Here is a 20,598-nt window from a genome sequence, read left to right as displayed (position 1 = left end):
TAAGAAGCTCTAAAGGAAACCACCTTAAATCACATACAGAGATTCTGAGTTGCCAAGACACAAAAGCTAACTTCCCTGACATCTAAAAAGCAGTGCTAGAAACTTGTGCTTGGGGGGAGATAGTTAAACAGAATATGGAGACACAGAAACAAATGTACACAAATATCATGTGCTTATATTTTGGGGAGTACCATAGATGGCATAAGTTGGGGGTATTACTCAGTGACAGAACACTTGCCTAGCATGTGTAAGAACCTGACTTCAATCACTAGTTCCACAAAGTAAATATTTATAGGGGAAAAAAAATCAGGACATATAAATAAGTCAAAAGAAAGATCATTTTTAATCTCACTGGTTTGTAATACTATTAATTTGTGATACACATGTAAATGTTTTAAAATTTAGATATACTATTTTATAATCTAATTTTAACTATCAGAATTTTTTTTTGGACTAAGGCAACATATGTTTGAGTCTGGGCTGGGGAGATAGCTCAGCTGGTAGAGTGCTTGCCTCACAAGCACAAGGCCCTGAGTTCAATCCCCAGTACCGTTAAAAAAAAAAAAAAAAAAAAAAAAAAATATATATATATATATATATATATATATATATTTGAGTCTAATGAATGAAAAGTCTGATAAAAAACTGTTTCAAGGGCTGTGGATATAGCTCAGTTGGTAGAGTGCTTACCTTGCATGCACAAAGCCCTGGGTTCAATCCCCAGCACCGCAAAAAAAAAAAAAAAATTGTTTCAAGGCTTGGAGTGATATCTCAGTGGTAGAGCACTGGTCTAGCATGCGTGATGCTCTGAGTTGGATCCCCAACATCACACACAAAAAAATTGGTGTGTTTCATAAAATTAAACTGCTGATTAAAACAGCATCTGACCTTGTACTCTTTATCTTTCTTTTGCAGATTCTCAGCGGGAATTCAACAGTAGACCAGGAACAGGATATGTACCTGTGGAGTTCTGGAAGAAAACGGGTATGTGTCTATCTGCTTATAGCCTGCATGAACTCACTGGTTTGTGCAAGCAGGGAACACACATTGGGGGAAAGGTTGGTAACTACCCATCTGGTTATCTAGTAACTTCCTCCTCATGGAGCTCTTGGCTCCTGCTTCTCTCCTTCCAGCTTATCCTGGACTGCCTGTCATGTTCCTCACAGGTCAGGGTTTGTGATGGCTCCCTTCAGGTTCTTTCACACCTTTCCTTGGGTCACTCTGAGGCCTGAAGTCATGAGCTCTTCCCACCCTTTTGATATAAATTGAATCTATTTCTGCCTGATTTCATAGCATCACACACTGTTCACACTGCTGCCACATTTGCTAATGTTGCTCTTGGTGCAGCTCTTTAATCTCTCTGTTCTTCAGATGGTAAACAAGTGGACAAAGGCTACTCCTGGTGGCACTTGCCTGTTATCCCAGCAGCTCGCAAGACTGAGGCAGGAGGATTGGATTGTGAGTTCAAAGCCAGCCTCAGCAATTTAGGTCCTAAGGAACTTAGTGAGACCCTGTCTCAAATTTAAAAAAAATACATTAAAAAGGGCTGGGGAAGGGGCTGGGGAGATAGCTCAGTCGGTAGAGTGCTTGCCTTGCAAGCACAAGGCCCTGGGTTCGATCCCTAGCACCCAAAAAAAATAAAATAAAATAAAATAAAATAAAATAATAAGGGCTGGGGATGTGGCTTAGTGGTTAAGTGCTCCTATGTTCAATTCCTGGTGCCAAAAGAACAAATGGACAATGGATATGAGTAGACAGATCATGCTATGGCAGATACACATGAACTTACTGCAGAACATCTGTCCTCGCATCCTGAGGAGGGATGTGCATGATAAATGACTCCTGATGCATTAGCCCCAAAGTCTTAACCCCTGTTATAGACACGATTCTAGAGAACTTTGTTGAAGATACTAATTCATCAGTTTTACATAAAAAGTCAAATGTTACCAACAGTAATTATATGCTGATTCTTCACTCATGCTTTTGAATGCTTCCTTCCAAAAGTAAATATTCCAGACTTAAACACAAATTGTAAGTGATAAGAAACTGTTTTTAGGGTGGGGTGTTGTTCAGTGGTACACCCTTCATTCCCTAAAAAAAATACTGTTTTTAGTATGTTCTAGGGGCACAGGAGATGTAACCTGGAAAATGCCCAAATATCTATGAGTAGTTATGTTAATTTATAGTTTGATACCACCACAAAATAAAAATTTTAAGTGATTTGGAAAATTCCATGCAATTGGAAGGTAAAATATATGTTATCATGATAATAAGTGAAATACGATTGTGGAAAATGAAGATAATCATAAGAGAAAGATTACCATGTACACGATCTCCTTGAAACTACTGACTGATTACTTGGAAGCCACCTTAATTAACTGTGGTTAAGAACCCAACTTTGTTGGACCAGCAAGATCTGAGTCCTTGCTCTGCCACAGTGCTACTTGTGACCTTAACACTCACCTGACATCTAACAGGAGGCCTATGAGGTTGACTGTGGTAGGCCACAGTGGACCTCTGTAGAGACCCAGGGTAAAGGAGGCCTAGAGTTCTTGCCCTCTAAAATGAAGTCTTGTTCCATGTAAGCTGGAGCAATAAGATGGAAAGCTCAAGCACAGCAGCCTGGAACGCTGTTGCACATCCTAGAGCCTGGACCACATGCAGGAGCCAACCTGTCAGGTATTTCCTTAGCCATCTAGGTTGTGTGGTCTTTTTTTTTTTTTTAGAAAAAGAAAAAACTATTGCTAGCAAAGGAGAAACACAGGGATAGGGGGCTTTTAAAAAGGGATTCAAAGGCTACATTCCATGTGTTCTCTGTTGTAATTCACTTGTTAATTTGGGAGATAGTCATTTCTGAGATCTTATGGTGCTATCCCCAAAGTCAGGATTACTTCATTGCTATGGTGGGTGTATGTTGAAGGACAGATAAATCTGTCTAGGATGGGGAAAACAGGCAATCCTGTTTCCCCTGGGGTTAGGGAAGGGGAGAATTAGGGAAGAGCAGGGAGAGAGAAAGGAAAAAGAGCGTGTCCATTTTAAAAATAAGCCTCAGGCTGGGATGTAGCTCAGTGGCAAAGTTCTACCTTGCATTCGCAAAGCCCTGGGTTTGAACCCCAGTTCCAAAAAAGAAAGAAAGAAACAAAGAAAGAAAAATAAGTCTCAGTGACAGAGCAGCAAGGGATATATTCCAAAGCATAAAGTGGACCACTGTTAAATTTCCTGTTAGTTTCTGCATTCCATTTCTATGGAAAAATGGATGATAACATCTCCAAGCTGCTTCCTGCTGAAAGAGGACTAAGTTGGGGGAAGTAACCCAAAGACCTTGTTCTCTATCAGGTGGAACATGGACAGTTAAGGGTATTCAGCATCAGAGAGGTCCAGAGGCCCACAGTGGCAGATGGCAGATGGCAGATGACTAGACAAGGTATATACATAGGGCAGGGATCATGCAGATGGCCAAGGGCATGGCAACTTTACTGAGTTCAGTTTCCTTTTTCTCAAAGTGGACCATGGAGCAATCTGTACTGCTCAGGGAGAGCAGTTGTCTTGTGTGGAAGGTCATTCATATTCACATTGGAGACAGGCTCTCATGCATAGAACATGTCATTTGGAGTGTCCACCCTATGGAAACCAAGCAGGGTTGTGGTGATTGGGGGGGAGTGAACAGGAACCAGGTGGTGTGATGGTGACTGCACAGAGTTTAGAAGCCCAGGGCAGTCTTCTTAGATTTGTGTCTTTAGCTTGTGTTTCTCTACTGTGGTTGGTGCCGAGTGTCTAACTCCACCTCCTGGTCATTCGTGCCTGGCTACCCCAGAGACACCTCAAACGTCTCGCCTGCCTGCACACCAGCTTCTTACACACCACCCATTCATTGCCTAACACTTCTGTCTCTTTCACCTCCACATCCAGACACTTTAGTGCTGCCAACCTCTGCTCTTCCCCTTCTAGGTGCCACTTGCCCCTGCCTGAATTCAGTCTGTTCTGTCAGCTGGATCACTGCCACAACCTTCCAGTTGCAGAGAGTCCTTTAGGGGGTTCACATTTCCTTTAGAAAATACAGCCAAATAAGGCATGCAAAACTTGCCAAAAGCTCATTTCCACCTACCATCTCAACCAGAACACTTTGTGGTGGTGTGGTGGGGGAGCAGGGGTGGGGAACTTGGTACTAGGGATTGCACCCAGGGTTCATTCTACCACTGAGCTACATCCCCATCCCTTTTTTAGTTTTTGAAACAGGGTCTTGCTAAGTTGCTGAAAGTGGCCTTGAAACTTATGATCCTCCTGCCTCAGCCTCCCAAGTTGCTGGGATTATAGGCATGTGCCCCTGTGCCAGGCAGAACACAATTTTTTGATCGTTCCCTACCACTTTCCTCCTTGAAACTCTAGCCTTTCATACTGACATATATGATGGCACCAAAGCTACCATTATACTTGATTAGAAAAAAGCAAAAACACAGTTGTGAGAGTATGGACAGTGTCCTGTCACCTTCGTATCCCCAGACCCAGCACAGTGGCTACCTCCATCTGCATACCCAACAAATGATAGCATGAGTAGATAAGCAATTGCAAGAATAAATATACCTAGATATGCCGATATGCCATATGTTTACCCCTGGGTATCTTACTCTGCTCTGTCCTTGGAAATGTTGTGGGGTGGTGGGAAAAGATTTCTTGACCAGTTGATTTTACTGTCACTTTCTTCTAGAAGAAGCTGTGAATAAGGTGAAAATTCAGGCCATGTCAGAAGTACAGAAGGCCGTTGCTGAGGCTGAGCAAAAAGCCTTTGAAGTGATTGCAACAGAGAGAGCACGTATGGAGCAGACCATAGCAGATGTGAAACGGCAGGCTGCAGAGGATGCTTTCCTTGTCATCAACGAGCAAGAAGAGTCAACTGAGGTCAGCACTTCCGTTAGGGGCTGGGGCTGGGCCTGCATGGGCGTCTAAGGGAGCAGGTCTACTGCTTGCCTCTCAAGTGCTGTGCAGTTAGAGTTCATTCTTGGACTAGACTGGAATTTTTAGCCAGTACTGGAAGAGTTTTATTTCTCACTTTAAATTATTATACACACATACACAGAGGCTCATTATATTTGCTTAAATTTTGAAAACTTACTCTAAGGGGGGGTAGAGATTGTGTCATTGCATGATAATGAACATTGAGTTGAGTGGACTTACTGTGTGTCAGAAACCCAGCTCCATAAGAGTGTTTTCTTTTTTTCTTTTTTTTTTTCTTTTTGCGGTGCTAGGGATTGAACCCAGGGCCTTGGGCTTGCAAGGCAAGCACTCTACCAACTGAGCTGTCTCCCCAGCCCAAGTGTGTTTTCTTTTTGGTTCTCACAGTGTGCATGGGAAGTACATACTGTTGATCTGGTGATCTGTAGGTGAGGAAGCTAGCTCAGGGAATTTAACTGACATAATCCCACAGTGCTGAAGACAATGACAGGAGTAAGAAAAGGCAAGTTCCTGTCGTAGCTAGTCTTTTATAAAGATGAGAACTTGTTATGGATGAAGTGACAGATTGGGCAGACCTGCCCAGTGTCCAGTACTTAGAGTCTAAAACTTGGTGATGCTTCTATATAACAAGGATAAACATGCAGAAAAAACTCAAAAGAAAAAAAAAAAAAACATATGGCAGAAACTTAACAGTCCCCAAAGTGGTTTTGAATTTAATGAAAATTTTCTATAATCTTCATTTTAGTAATTTGTCAGCCTTAAAACTCAAGAAACAAGCCTATCTCCATAAACATCTACTAGCTGGGAGATCAGCTGTCTTTGGGGACATTGTCTTAAAATTAAAGTGCTTTTTTGTTTATTTGTTTTGTTTTTGTGGTACTGGGCATTGAACCTAGGGCCTCACGCATGCTAGACAAGTGCTCTACCACTGAGCTACACTCCTAACCCTGGTTGTTGTTTTTTTTTTAAATAAGTAATAAATTTTATTATCTCATCATATTTCACTGTTTATTCCAGTGTGGCAATGCCAGACATTGCACTGTGACTGTGAAAATGAAAATGCCTGACTAACCTGTGACTGTCACAGGAGGAGGGGGAGGGGTAAAATGCCTACAGTTCTCTTACAGTGAAGCTGCCAAGTATGAGTGTAGGCCCGCAGACCTCGCATTCTTCATTCCTTCCCCACTCCTACTTTTTCTCTAGAATGGTTCTTAAGCAGTGGTATCTATTTTTGTTCTCTGTTTAATTCTGTATCCTTAACCATTCACATCAATATATACATCTGCCCATATTTATCTACTTTTATATCGGTGTTTATCCTTAACTGTGTCTCGAAAGGAGGAGTGTGGTTTTGGCTAAGAGCATGGGTTCTGGGCCTGGACTGCATAGCTTTAATCCCAGCTGTCCACGTAGACGAGTGTGCTTTTACGAAGCTGTAATTTAAACAGTGCTCCAAGTGGCCTGCAGGTGAGGTGTCAAGCAGCATCTCTCCCAGCTTTCCAAAACAGGAGAGGAATAGAGGACCTAAGCTTTGGGTGAGTTTGCAATGAACCAGAAGGGCTGATTCTCCTCCATTTTATCCCAGAAAATTTCCCTTGAAGTTCATCAAGTATCTGTACCTTCTCCTTCAGCCCGTCGGTATGAAGAAGCAGCCTAGAATGAGAGCTGCAGTCCCAGCTTCCTTCCTTGTACACTGGATACAGTAGTCCTTCCTGTTGGCCTGATAGTTTTTAGGAAGATAAAATGCAGTCATGGTTAAAGGAACAGCTAGCTCACTGTGCAGGTAGAAAGGACGTTGTTGTGTCATTGGTGTGTAAGTTCTGACAGCTCACACAGCACAGCCCCAGACCCAGTTTCTCCCCCATAGTGCCTGAGGCTGAAGGCACAAGGGAGAGGTCCCCTTATCTGTACCAGAGGGCATGTTCTATTCCTAGCATGGACCAGCTGGCAAACATGAAGGGCTAGCAGTTGACCGTAAAATGGGGGATCCTTTCTCCTACGAGGATTGCAGTAAGGTCACAGAGGTCTGAGATTGGTCCCAGGGCTTCTGACAAGAACCAGGTAGTTCTGGTGGACCCTGGCTCACGCTTGCAGTAATGTTGACATAAGTGATAGCGCCTGCTGAACTCTAGAATCATGATTTCTGTGACGAGAAATTTGGAAGGTTTATAACCTTGCCCCATTAACCACAGAGGATAATTTGGTTAAGTCCTAGAGGTTAGGAGCCCTCAGCTCTAGTCTCAGCTTCCTTCCTCAAAGCTCTAGCCTTGAGGAATGCTGATTAAAAGGGTCACTGCAATAAAATTTTGTCTTTTTTTTTTTTTTTTTTTTTTTTTGGTACTAGGGATTGAACCCAAGGGCATTTTATCACTGAGCTACATCCCCAGCCCCTTTTATATTTTTTATTTTGAGACAAGGTCTTACTAAGTTGCTGAGTCTGGCTTCAAACTTCTATCCTCCTGCCTCAACCTCCCAAGCTGTTGGGATTACTGGCTTTTTTTTTTTTTTTTTTTTTTTTTTTTTTTTTTAAAAAAAAAACAGGGTCTTGAGCCCAGCCTGGCTCAAACTCCTGGTCCTAAGCAATCCGCCTGCCTCAGCCTGCTGAATAGTCACGCACCACCACACCTGAGTTTGTCTTGTATCTTGGCAAAAATAAACTTCTAGTCAATTCAGGGAAAAGTTCAACAAGGGAAAGAGAACACGAAACTGTCTTTTCACCTCTGGCTGCCTTGGCACTGTGTTGGTCTGTATTCTGTGAGCATGCCTCTGTGGGTGGTTGTGTTCTTTATTTTCCTGTATTTCATAAACCTTGAAATAAGCTTTTTGAAAAATAATGGCAGCCAAGATGAAAGTACCAGTGGCTTAATACTCTGACCCGTTTCTGAGATGTCCTTGAAGACTGACAGAAGAATGGGCTTGCCCATCCTGCTGGTAGCAGCCTGTGAGGCAGCAGCTGGGTTCTTCCCCCAAGTGGCAACATTCAGCCAAAGAATTTTAGGGAGTCAGCCTGTTGGACTCCACAGTAGAAAGTTGTCTGGAACACAGTTTGCTTGAGGGTCTATAAACATAACCTACGAATTACATCTGTTCCCTATTTTAGCCCTCTGGTGTTGGTGTTGGCAAGTTTTGACAGTCCCTCCAGTGCATTTCCTGGGAAGCCCGTGTTAGACAGGAATCAGCAGGCCTTTCTAATGTGCTTTGAAACCAGACTCATACATGGAGTGTCCTGGCCTCAGGAGGTCCAGGTTCCAGACTTTGCATAGCCCCTTGATCATTTGTAACCTTAGCAAGTCTGGCCCTCAGTTTTCCCATCTGTATAATGCACAAGGTGGTCGAGGAGACTTCAGCCTCCATTTTGGCCCTGTTGCCTGTTTGTACTCAGGCCAGGAACACTGATTTCATCAGAGGTAGGGTGAGTATTCCCCAAGTGCAGTAGCCAGGCCTCGAGATTGACTTCCACCAGACCTGTTCCCTGTGGGCAGGAAGACTGACTGACAGCTTCGCCTGGTCATTGCTGTAGAGCTTTTCTCTTAGCATAGGCCCTGCAGTCATTGACATGTTGCTGGTGGAATCTTCATGGAGCCTTCAGGAAGGAAAGGCCACAGCACCGGGGCCTGCATGTGGCCATGTGTGTTCTGATGCATTCTTCCCTCTTCGCTGCTCAGGGTCTAGTTCTACTGCTGCTTTCATGGCAGTTCTCAGCCCTCAGCAAGCCTCACTTGGCTCATATCCTCTGTAATAAAATTAATACATTCTTAGCTGCTGAACCCTGGTGGTACCTGCCCCCTCTGAGAAAGTACAGGAAGTAATAAGAAAATGCCCTGAGCTTCCAGGGCCCCAAGACCAGGTTTCAGTTTTTCCATGATCCCAGCCCATTCTGTAAAGAGACTCGGCAGTGAAGGGAAGACAGGCAGGGAACAAAGGAGGAAGTAGCACAGCCGTCTCCCAGGTGACTTTTTTAAAAAAGATCAGTTTGGCCTATACCTCTGTGTGTATGTGTGTGTGTGTGTGTGTGAGAGAGAGAAATTATTTATTTCTTCTGATTGGTTATACATGACAGTAGAATGCATTTTGACACATTGTACACAAATAGAGCATGACTTCTCATTTCTCTGTATGTGGTGCTGAGTCACACCGGTAGTGTATATACAGTAATAATGTCTGTCTCAATCTACCGCCCTTCCCATCCCCACAACCTCAACCCTCCCCTCACTCCCCTCTGCACAATCCAAAGTTCCTTCATTCTTCCCTACCCACCTCCCATTATGGATCAGCATCCGCTTATCAGAGAAAATATTCGACCTTTGTTTTTTTGGGATTGGCTTATTTCACTTACCATGATATTCCCTAGTTCCATCCACTTACCTGCAAATGCCATAATTTCATTCTTCTTTAAGGCTGAGTAATATTCCATTCCACTTTAAGGCTGAGTAATATATATACATACACACACACACACATATCACATTTTCTTTATCCATTCATTTGTTGAAGAACCTTTAGGTTAGTTCCATAGTTTAGCTATCGTGAATTGAGCTGCTCTTATACATTGATATGGGTGTGTCACTGTAGAATGCTGATTTTAAGTCCTTTGGATATAAACTGAGAAGTGGGATAGCTAGGTCAAATGGTAGTTCCATTCCAAGTTTCTGAGGAATCTCCATACTGCTTTCCATAGTGGTTGCACCAATCTGCAGTCTCACCAGCAATGTATGAATGTATGGCATATACACTTTTAAATGTCTTTGTTAAAAACCAGTTGTTGCTGGGCATGGTGGTGCATGCCTAGAATCCCAGAGACTCAGGAGACTGAGGCAGGATTACAAATTCAGGCTAGCCTCAGCAACTTAGCAAGACCCTGTTTCAAAGTAAAAAGGACTGGGGATGTAGCTTAGTGGTAAAAAACAACAATGAGAAACAACCTCCGGGTTAAATCCCCAGCACCACCACAAAAAAGAGAGTCTGTGCCTTCACCAGAAGATGGGAAGCGCCCCTGCTGGAGCTGGCGCTGGGCAAGGCGTCCTCATGTAGCCCTCGTTGCCCTCTGCCCAGTGCCCCACGAGAAGGGGTTTGTCTGATCCACAGGTGATAGACGCTCAGAAAGGGGGTGTGTGTTCCCCGTGGTTAGGCAGACAGCAGAGGCAGGACACAGGTGTGCAGCTAACGGCCCTGCTCTGCCACGCAGGAGGAAGTGACATGACACGTCCATCCCTCAGGACCCCAGCAACCACTAACCAATGCCTGTGTCTTGCAGAACTGCTGGAACTGTGGCCGCAAAGCCAGTGAGACTTGCAGTGGCTGCAATATCGCACGGTACTGTGGCTCTTTCTGCCAGCACAAGGACTGGGAGCGGCACCACCGCCTCTGTGGCCAGAGTCTGCATGGCCAGAGTCCCCACAGCCAGAGCCGGCCACTGCTTCCTGGAGGGAGGGGCTCCTCGGCCAGGTCTGCTGACTGCAGTGTGCCCAGCCCAGCCCTGGATAAGACCTCGGCAGCCACTTCACGTTCCTCAACTCCTGCCTCTGTGACAGCCATCGATGCCAATGGACTCTAAACCTCAGACTCCACTTCTCTGATGACCACTCGGCACGACAGAACCCTTGCACCAAAGGGCTTGGCTGTTGGAATAAGTAACTGTTGGGTCATCAGCTAGAAATGCGGTGGCAGCAGGAAGTGCCCAGGCAGCACTCCATGGCCTCTCTGGGACTTCCTCTGTGTCCTGGTGGAACTAGTGCCATTCTCTGCACACAGGCAGCCAGCTGAGCTGCCTCCTCTGGGGGCTTTCATGGCGTGTTCCTTCCCAGCTGAAGCTGGCTTGGCCAAGCCCTTCGCAGTGTAGACCACCCGCTTCCCCGGCTCCTTGAGTCAGCAGACTGACCTAGTGACAGCCAGGCTGGCAACAACTTGCCATGCACCGTCTCCCACCCTGTTCGTGACACAGACCTAGAGGCTGGCAGCAGCTGAGGAGGAGGATCCCCTCTCCCACTGAGCAGTTGCTTGAGCCCCTTTTCCACCTTCAGCAGGTGACACTGATTGGCTTCACAGGGATGTGGGTATGCAAAAAGCATCACTCAGGACTCCGTCCTCGACCCTGCTGTTCAGACTTAAGATGCTCAGAAAAGACAGGAAAGAAGTCATCACTTCAATAAAAGCGCCCGTAATAATAAAAAAAAAATAAATAAATCTTCCCTAAGCAACACAGATCATTTTGGACAAGATTTCCCAACCTGGCTGGCTACTTTCATTTGGAACCCATTTTTCTCCCTCTCACTTGATTTTGCTTGTGCAGAAAATATTTTCCAGCGCATGGATTTGTCCAAGAGAGAATGAGACTCCATTGTGTTAGTCTTTTTTCTCTCTAAGCATGTTGACCAAACTATTATCATCAAATTACTGAGTGGATCATCTCTTGGAAATGCAGAGCCTTCTGCCCTTGCCTGGCTGTTTGCCCAATTATCTCATTCTGTGTCCTTTTTTCTCTCAGACCACACATGTCCAGAGCACTGTGGGCATCTTCTGCCCACGGGCTCTGTTTGGCACCTTTAGGCCACAGTTGACCCACCGGATGTGCCGTGATATGTGTTGGACTTGCCCCACCCATCATGGCGTGTTCTTCTCTGAGCAGCCCTCCTGGACCTGAAGGAATGAATTCTTTAGACCTGCTACATTCATTCATTATCAGGCACAGTCTCAGTTTACCTTCTCTTATCTGCTCAGTACCTTCCCTGTGATCTCAGCAAGGTTTTGTGAAGTGTGAGAACCATTTAGGAAAGCATGACCAATTTTTCCTCCTGTCTTCAGGGAGTTTTGCAGCTGCTTACCTGGTTCTCCAAATTTGACATCACCTGTGTCCCTTTCAGAGTGGTAGCCGCTGCCTCACATGTTCTTCCCTGCCCCTCCTACTCAGCACCTCTGAGCCTCCAGTGTCCTCCCATCCTGTGGAATCATTGGGGCGAGGTGGTAGGCCTTGTTCCTGCTGGCTTGAGAGCCACCTTCACACTGACAGTTTGAAGGAAAGGCATGGGTACAAGTGGTGTCCTTGCATATAGGTGCATCAACCTTTAGAACTCCCTGATTCACCTGACCAAGGATTTCTGGTCTCAGACACAAATACATGACACCTTTAAAATACCTAGATTTCCATTGTATAAAGCAAGGTAGACGCAGAAGAACAGAGAATCATGCTACTTTACCTTGGAACACCGAAGACCACTGTCTTCCAGTCGAGCTGTGTAGCTGTCCCCACCACCACTGCCTCCTGAGCCCTAGCAGCTGGGGCAGCCTGGCTTTACCAGGCATGGCGTCAGTCCTCAGAGGGCTCACCCACGTTTCCATAAGAAGTGGGGTATCTCCTGAAAAGGCCATTGAGCCTCTAACTCGATTATAGAAAGATGGTGTCTCACGTTGTATGCTGGGTCTGTCCTCAGGTTATTTTTCTTCATCAGTAAGTTGGATGAACACCTGCACAGCTCTTTAAAATCTTCACTGGCAACAAGACTAGCCAGGGTAGCTCAGGTTTTTTAACTGGCTGGAATAAAGAGACCAAACCAACAAAATAATACTTAATAGGACTTGAGGTTTGGGTGAAGGACCTGGCCTACTTCTGCGGGCTCTGATTCCAAGTCTTCGTACTGCTGTTCTCGACTGTTGCTCATTGAGACCTGGCGGGCCATCTGCACACCTGGGCAGTATTCCACACCACGGTTAGTTCACAGACCTTTCCCTGTGTTAATTCTGACCAGTGTCACACATAAGTCACTTGGGCGTTTGTACAGGACTTCCTACTCAAACTTAAGGAATCCCTTTCTCTGGTCCCTTTTTGTAAGGGAAGGAGCAGCATGTAGGGTGAGGTAGGTGGCCCGGGGGACAGGAGTGAGTCCAGGTCCCAGGATAGGGTTGAGCTGAAGTCTCCCCACTCTTACCTCCACTAGGATATGAAAGTAGTATGGGTATAATGAGGCCGCTTGGAGGTCTGGCCTCTACCCTTAGAATTTAAGGGAACAAAAAAGGCCAAGAGGGGTTGGGGTGATGGTATGAAAGGTGGCAGGTCAGTCCTAGGCTCTTAGATGTTATGGAAACCAGAAGCAGAGAGTGTAAGGCCAGTGACACTGATGAGTGGTGGAACCTCGTAGTCCTTTGCCGGATAAAGGACTGCAGGAAGATGAGAACGCCAGTGGTGGCCAAAGTGGGAGCTGGCTGCATTTTTTGTTGTTGTTTGGTTTTTTTTTTGGTCCCAGGGATTGACCTCAGAGACGCTTTACCACTGGCCACATCCCCAGCCCTTTTTATTTTCTATTTTGAGACAGGGTCTTGCTGAGTTGCTTATTGGGGCCTCCCTAAATAAATTGCTGAGGCTGGCCTTGAACTCGGGATCATTCTGCTTCAGTCTCCCATGCCACTGGGATTACAGGCATGCATCACCATGCATGGCTTGGAACTGACCAAGTGTCCCAAGGGATAGTTGAGGGCAGGATGTCTCTGTCCCGGTGGTTCTGTGTCCCCTCACGCCTGCACTGTGTGCAACTCCACGCAGCAGTGAAGATGACTCCAGCTGTGCAGGTCCACCCTGTGAGGAGGGGCCTTCGCCTTGGAGGGTCCCTGCAGCCCAGGGCTGAGACTCCAGCAGATCTGCGCAGGCTGCTAGGGCCCAGATTGGGTGGGTCATTCCTAGGGCACTGCCGAGTTGTGTCTGCCAATAGATCTGCGTCTGGGAACCTCAGGTCTGCCCCTGGCATCGGCTGCTGCCTTCAGTGTGGACCCCTTTGCCTGTCTGCCAGTCAGTTTCCCCAGAACTCGTCATTTCTTGATGTCAACCTGTACATCTTTAGCTTCCAGACAGAAACATCTACGTGTTGCTGGCTTTGCACAGCCCTGTCCCAAAGTTGAAATGATCGCCAACCTATCACCTGCTCACAAAGGGTGTAGACATTGGTCTGGATCATTCTGGAAGATATCAGCAAGTGTGTTTGAAGGTTCCACAATACACTTGGAATGTGTGGTAGTGAGTTGTCCAGAGTGAGCATAACAAACCACCAGATGGCCACTTGTCCTGGAAGCTGTGGAGGGATGTGGATGGAATAAATCATCACCGGTGCCACACTTCTTAGGGACTTTCTTCAGAACTGGACTAGAACCAAGGTTCAAAGGCTGTGAATTCCCAGCCAGCTTTTTAGATGGCTTCTACTTGGGTGGCAGCATGTTTGAACCAAATGTGAGAAAAGCCAGAAGGACCTGGACTGTTCCAGCACAGGCCAGATGGCCAGCTGTCAGAGAAGAGGTCTGCCTGGCCCAGCCGGGAGACGGGGCCAGCTACTCAGCAGGGCCCTTCTGACTTGAGTATAGTCCTGTGAGACCAAAATGCTGCCTGCCGGCCTCTGCCCCAGTGCACTGACCACTCCTTCCCAAAGATGATGGGGCCGGTGCCCTTCCCACCAGGACAGGAGTTGGGAAGCCTGAGGGCAGGCCCCCTCCAAGCCACAGGAATGGCGCTTCCCATGCACACCCCGTCTGGTCAGGCCTCCCACTGCCAGTGTGTACTCTCATTGATGCTTAAACCAAATAGGGCGTGTGTGGCTGGTGTCTGCCAGGGACAGCCCCGTCCCTGCCTTGGAGTCAGCAGAGAGAAGCAGCAATAAGCATTCGGTGAATGGTGGAAAGGCCCACATGGCTTTCCAAGTTCCTGATAAGGTTACAAAGGCTCCGTCCACAAAAGAGTTGGTAATGTAAATAAATAGAAAACTAAGCCTCCGAGCCGGGTTTTCAAAGGGGGACATGAATGTGAAACCACCCACAGAATGCGTTAGTCTGGTTTTCTGTGCTTGTCATTTTACTCTGATAGGAACTTTTGTTACTTAACTGTGCATAACTTATTTAATGTACTGTATAAATGAACCAAAACTGTTAAATATGTATTTAGTTTGTTCTACTCAAAGTAGTCAATAAAAAGGCTATATTCCTTTTCTGCCTCAAATTGAACTGTGCCTGGGAGGGAAACTGGGACACGGTGAGTACCTGACACACGCCTTTTAGTAAGGAAAACGCAGCCACAGAAAAGTCAGGAAATAAAGTAGTGGACTTGTGACACTTTCTTCCCTAATAACTTACTGTTTGTTATTTTGGTACTGGGGGTTGGACCCAGAGGTGCTCCACCACTGAGCCACACTCCCAGTCTTTACTTTTTATTTTGAGACAGGTCTTGCTCAGTTACCGAGGTTGGCTTCAAACGTATGAACCTCCTGTCTCAGCCTCCTCAGTCACTGGGATTACACGTGTGCACCACTATGCCTGGCTCTTACTAGTTTTATAAAATTTTAACACTGATGTTAATGTACTTAGACTTATGGATATTTAGTTTTGTCCTTTTTTCACTAATTTAAGTTATAAGAATCTTACTGTTGCCTTCACATTTATTTGCTTAATGGTTGTATAATTTGAGGCTTTTTTTCTTGTTTTTGCTGGGAATTGAGCCCCACTTTACCACTGAGCTACATCCCCAGCTGTACTCACATTCCTACCTTTTTTTTTTTTTTTTTTTTTTGGAGACAGGGTTTCCCTAAGTTGCTGAGGCTGGCCTCAAACTTGTAATCCTCTTGCCTCAGCCTCCTGAGTCACTGGGATCATTGACGGGCACTTCCTCACCTGGCTAAGGCCATTATTTTCTAACTCTTTACCTCATGTCGGGCAGTTTGATCATTTTCATGTCTCTCCTGGGTGATTTACTGAAGTGAACATCTCCCTTCAAGTGTTTTATTTACTTAGAATAAATGTCCAAAGTGTAATTCTTGTTCTAAACATTTCTTATGTCTTGAAGCATGTTTAAATTACTTCCCCTGGAAGCTCACCAGCTTGCAGTGCCTCCATCGCCAGTGGCTAGTACTTTCCAGACACTCCCCACACATCCACCTGAGTTGGAGTCTTGATCTGTCATTCCACTTACTACCCTGAGAGCTAAGACCTCACTTCCCACACCCTGGACCCCACCTTATTCCTGTTGCCTGAGACCTGACTGGTCTCTGCCCTAGACCCCTCTTCCCTGAGCAACCCTGCCCACGAGCCTTGTTGGCACCATCAGCTTCCCAGGCCCCCAGAATGTAGAAGTACTGGATCTGGGATTAGGAGGGGGCAGTGGCCTTGTGTCCTGCAGGCAAGGTGGAGGCCGACAGCTCTCTGGTGCTGTATGCAGCTGCAAGCCATCCTCAGGGGGCTGCAGTCCACTTTCTAGACCAGTGACAGGGCCCAATTGGGAACTGTGATCTTAGCACAAGAGCTTGATGTCAGTGTAAAGTGAATTTGCCACGGACGGGGCTGACAGACACAATTTTCTCATTTCCACAGAACACCTAAATACAGAGAAATACTAATGAAGCTACTTCCTTTATACAGGAACTCTCAAGGGTCAGAAGAAAATCAGGAGGGAGTACCCCAGTGGTCCAATGCAAAAGAGGAAACGTGTGCTGTTAGGGGGTAGATATCCCAAGAACTCAGTTTGAGAGAGGAGCTGCCTGGGAGAGGAGATTGTACCTGGGCCCTGTCTCCCCACTCAGTCCTGGGAGACCCTGCCTGGCTACAGTGGGAGCTGACCTGGGGACGTCCCACCCCTCTTGAGAGAAAGTAAAAGAACCTCACCAGATGGTGATCTTAGATCTGCTGCCTCCTGGCCCAGGGTTCAAGTTTACTCCAGAGGTCAAACAACTCGGGCTGAGAAATTAGGATGATTCTAGGCTCGAATCTCCTGGTGTCTGTCATGAAAATGTAAATGTGCAGGAGAAAAGGGACTTCCTTCAGGAGTCCCAGATGCGTGTCAACCATGAGTGACACAGGCTATCCAGAAAAATTACCAAGCATTTAAGGGAAGTGAGTCACCATGAGCAAGTGATTCGCACCCCAGGGCTCGGGACATTGGCATTGTCACAGGGAGAGTGTAAAGTGATGATATGAGACCTCTGAGGGAGGTACTGGAGAAAAGTGGAGAGTCTGAAGCAGGTGATCAGGCAGATTGAAAATAAAATAGTGGAGACGCGACCATTGAAATAGTGCATCATTAAACAGCAAATTAGGTGAATTTGAAGGTTATCAACACATTACCACATGACTCCTTGTCACAGTAAGACAAAGATGGAAAGAGCTGACCTTCTGCAAGGGAAGCTGGAAGGGAGAACCCTGTAGATTTTACTAAGGATGGAGACAGGAAGTCGCATAACCTAGGTTCCTCAGTATTGAGGGAAATAATTGGTGATCATGGCAGGATGAGCAAACACCTTGGCCTTCTGTGCTTGTTTCTTGCTGCTGGTATTACAAAGGGTGAATTGGTTCCTGTCCTCAGCCTCCCTCCCAAGAGAGCTGGAGACCCATCCGCCAACCACCCTCACGCCTGACTTGGCTTGATGATCGGGTGCCGGCTGCCCTCTGGTGGACAGAGCTGGGCCTGCTGCCTCTGCTGCCTCTGCTGCCTCTGCTGCCTCCATTCACTAACCAGATTGCTACCGGATGACAGACAGTCACTTTGACCTTTCTCTGTACACCAGTCTTGTCTTTTCTCTCTGTCTCTCCCTCTCCCTCTTTTGCTCTATATAATTTTCTTGAATGCCCAGTATATGTGAAGCACTTAAAGCACCCACTTCTGACCTTGATGTTTTTCTGCACCAGCTTTTTATGCAGCTCCCTTTCTGCCCCATGATTTCAACTGAAGTTCTCTGGGCACCTCCGAGGGAGTTCCAGAAACCGTTGGATCCAGCGTCCAGGCCCCACCTTCTGAGGGTCAGGCTGCCCTCGGCCTTGTGCTGGGCTCCTCCTTGCCACCCCATCTGCAATCCCACAGGCCCCGGGGACTGGACTCATTCCTTTTGTCATAGTTGTCCTTGGCGCCTCCAACAAGGGCTGGATTCTGCTGCCAGAGGATGCCCTCTCTCAGCTCTTCACAAGCAGCTGTTGGTGTCAGGGAGAGGATCCCTGCTGTGTGACCCAGCAAGGCATTTGCTCCCTGAGCTTCTTCTCTTCTGCAGCTCGGGGATACTAGCAGTGCCTCTGCCACTGGGGGGTCGTAAGGGTGAAATGTGATGATTTGGATGTCGCCACTGGCACAGAGCCCTGCACCCAGGAAGCCACTGTACATGGTTGCCCTGGTAGCCTGCTTCTCTTCCAGTCTGTGATTCCTTGAAGGTTCATCTTTGTCCCCAGCGCCCTGCATGTAGCCTGCATATCTTGATCAAGGAATATCTGTGCTAAGTGTGACTTCTTGTCCCTTGTTTCTCTGCTCCAGAGGCTGCATCAGGGACTCAGTGTGCAGGTCTCCCCGCTCCCGCCCCTCTCTCTCTCTCTCTCTCTCTCTCTCTCTCTCTCTCTCTCTCTCTCTCTCCCTCGCTCAGAACTACAGGGCAATAACCCGTCTAGACCAAAGCTGTCTCTCCCTCACCTGACTTGCCGTGGGTTTGTATACATGCAGGGGAGTCGCAGGTACAGGACTGAGGTGCGCGAGGGGGGTGGCTGGCAGGGTGCCTGCCGTGCCCAGGCTTCAGGACTCCACCGCTCTTGACCTGGGTGTTGACACTAGTGCAGGACATCTCACCACCTCCAGCACCTGCCGTAACGCAGATCCCCAGCAACTGTCAAAAGGAACCAAGAGCCACCAAGAGCAGGGCATGAGTGCATGGACTGAGAGAGGCACCTAGAAGTCGTGGCTTTGACCTTCTAGTGAAAGGCTGAGGTGTTTCCGGAGTGGACATAAGTGAGAGTGGCTGTGAGGCAGTAACCAAGGCTGCAGATGGCCCAACTGTCTGAGAGTGACTTAGGCCGAGGAGGCCACACACATTGGAAGTGGGGGCTCATTGGCCTTGAGTGCCAGAATAAGAGATCAAACTTGATCTTCATGCGGAAGAAAGTGGAGGCCGTGGAAGGGTCTGGGCCAGAAGAATGTGGTCACCATACCACATCCTGAGAGCTCCCTCCCTGGCTTCCTCAGTTACAGGGAATGACTCAAAGTGGAGCCGGGGCCCAACCCAGTGAGCTGCTGCGGTGCATGTGACAGTGGGAATGGTGAGAGATGGTGGGCATTGGGAAGACCCACTGTGTCCCCACTGCCCTGGCCCCAGCTCAAAAGTGCATTTTTGTGTGGTTGTGAGTCCAGCTTCCTGTCTGTCCATGGCCACAACACATGGCTCCCGTCTGGCACCTCCTGACTCCCATTACCTACAAGCCGGCATTGCAACTCCTGGGGTCCAGACTCGCCACTCACATCCTTATCCAGAGGTCCCTTCTGCACCTCATGTGCAGTATGCTTCCTGCCCTGCCCCCCACGTTGCCCGGAACCTTGCTTCGCTTCCCCTACTCAAACCAAAAGGTCATCTCCAAGTTGCCTTTGCCAGCCCTGCAGCGTCCCTCCAGCAGCTCCAAGCCTTCAGTAAGGGAGGGAGGACCTCACTGTCTTATAGAAAATGGTGCCCAGTGTGGCAACGCACACCTGTAATCTCAGCGGCTCAGGAGGCTGAGGCAGAAGGATGGAGAGTTCAAAGTCAGCCTCAGCAACTTAGCGAGGCCGTAAGCAACTCAGCGAGCTCTCTAAATAAAAAGGGCTGGAGATGTGGCTCAGTGATTAAGCACCCCTGGGTTCAATCCTGGGTACCAAAAAAGAATAAAGAAAACTCAGAACACTGATGAGGTGGTTGGACTCCAAATTAAGGAGACACTGCTTCAGGGGGGCCACTAGAGGGCCTCAGCATCGTTGTTGAAATTTAGCAATGGCAATTTTTTCTAGTTTAAAGGGTTTGTTTTTGCTTTTGTTCATTATGAAATTACAACACAGGACCGAGGGCAGAATAGTTTCCCCCTGGATTGACTTATTCAAAGAGGAGAAATTGGAGTCTGGGCAAACCTCCCAAGCCAGCCCAGGGCCGTGTGTGGTGTAGGTGCTGGCAGCATGTCCTAGGAGCCACTTGGGACCTGGGCAGGGTGGGGGGGACCTGGCACCTGCCAAGGAAACACGGGGGAATCCCTGCGCTGGGCAGTCAGGCTGGTAGGAGAAACTGACTCTGGCGGGGGGCCATAAGGAGAGACTGTAGGGAGGACTGTGCTGGAGCCCAGGCCTGCAGCCCTCCTGAGTTGGGACAGCCTGACCTGCCTTTCTGGCCATGCTTTAGCATCCAGTGAGGGCCTGACGCCACCCAGCTTTCAGGAGCATTGGTAAAATGTCACTCAGTCCCCCAGCCAGCCAGGCAGCCCTGGTGAAAACCCGCTGTGGCCTCCTCAGGGTGAAGCGCCTCGGGGTCCTGCCTCCCCCGCTGCGCCCGGCCCACAGCCCCATCCCTCGCCTCAGCCTGCCGCCCGGCTTCCCTTGGCTCAGCGGCCCCGCTCCTCCCGTCAGACCCTGCGCAGCCGTTCCGTCTGCCTGGAGAACTCCTGACTCCAAGGCCCCAGACCAGGTCGGATGCCGTCCTGTGCTCTTGGGGTGCCTCACACTCCCCTTTATAGGTGTTCCTTCCACCAAGTGGGTCCTTGCATGGCTAGGCCTTCTGTGATGTGGCCACTGTCCTCCTGGATCTGCTCTGTGTCAGGTGGAAGTGGTGGTGACAAGCCTGGCAGAGGAGGTCTTGTCTGGGGCTGGGTGCTCCACAGGGACCCAGCCACGCTCTCTGAGACCCCGAGAAGGCTCTCTGT

The 20,598-nt window shown here is 47.7% G+C and overlaps 1 protein-coding gene across 11 annotated transcripts in view; it reads left to right on the top strand.

Moving 5' to 3' along the window:
* The window catches only part of Cbfa2t2 (CBFA2/RUNX1 partner transcriptional co-repressor 2), a 145,499-nt gene extending 130,592 nt beyond the window's left edge, over positions 1-14,907 (top strand). For 10 of the 11 annotated variants that reach the window (XM_047538736.1, XM_047538725.1, XM_047538733.1 and 7 more), the window contains 3 exons: positions 916-984; positions 4,706-4,896; positions 10,205-14,907. In XM_047538736.1, coding sequence (XP_047394692.1) covers positions 916-984; positions 4,706-4,896; positions 10,205-10,504 — 560 coding nt within the window. In that variant the 3' untranslated portion in view covers positions 10,505-14,907. The remainder of the gene's footprint in view (positions 1-915; positions 985-4,705; positions 4,897-10,204) is intronic. The other variant, XM_047538726.1, reaches the window with a different exon arrangement.
* The last annotated feature ends 5,691 nt before the right edge of the window (positions 14,908-20,598 follow it).

Source organism: Sciurus carolinensis, chromosome 2 (genome assembly GCF_902686445.1).
Source record: "Sciurus carolinensis chromosome 2, mSciCar1.2, whole genome shotgun sequence".
NCBI classification, from domain to species: domain Eukaryota; kingdom Metazoa; phylum Chordata; class Mammalia; order Rodentia; family Sciuridae; genus Sciurus; species Sciurus carolinensis.
This window is presented reverse-complemented; position numbering and strand designations above follow the sequence as displayed.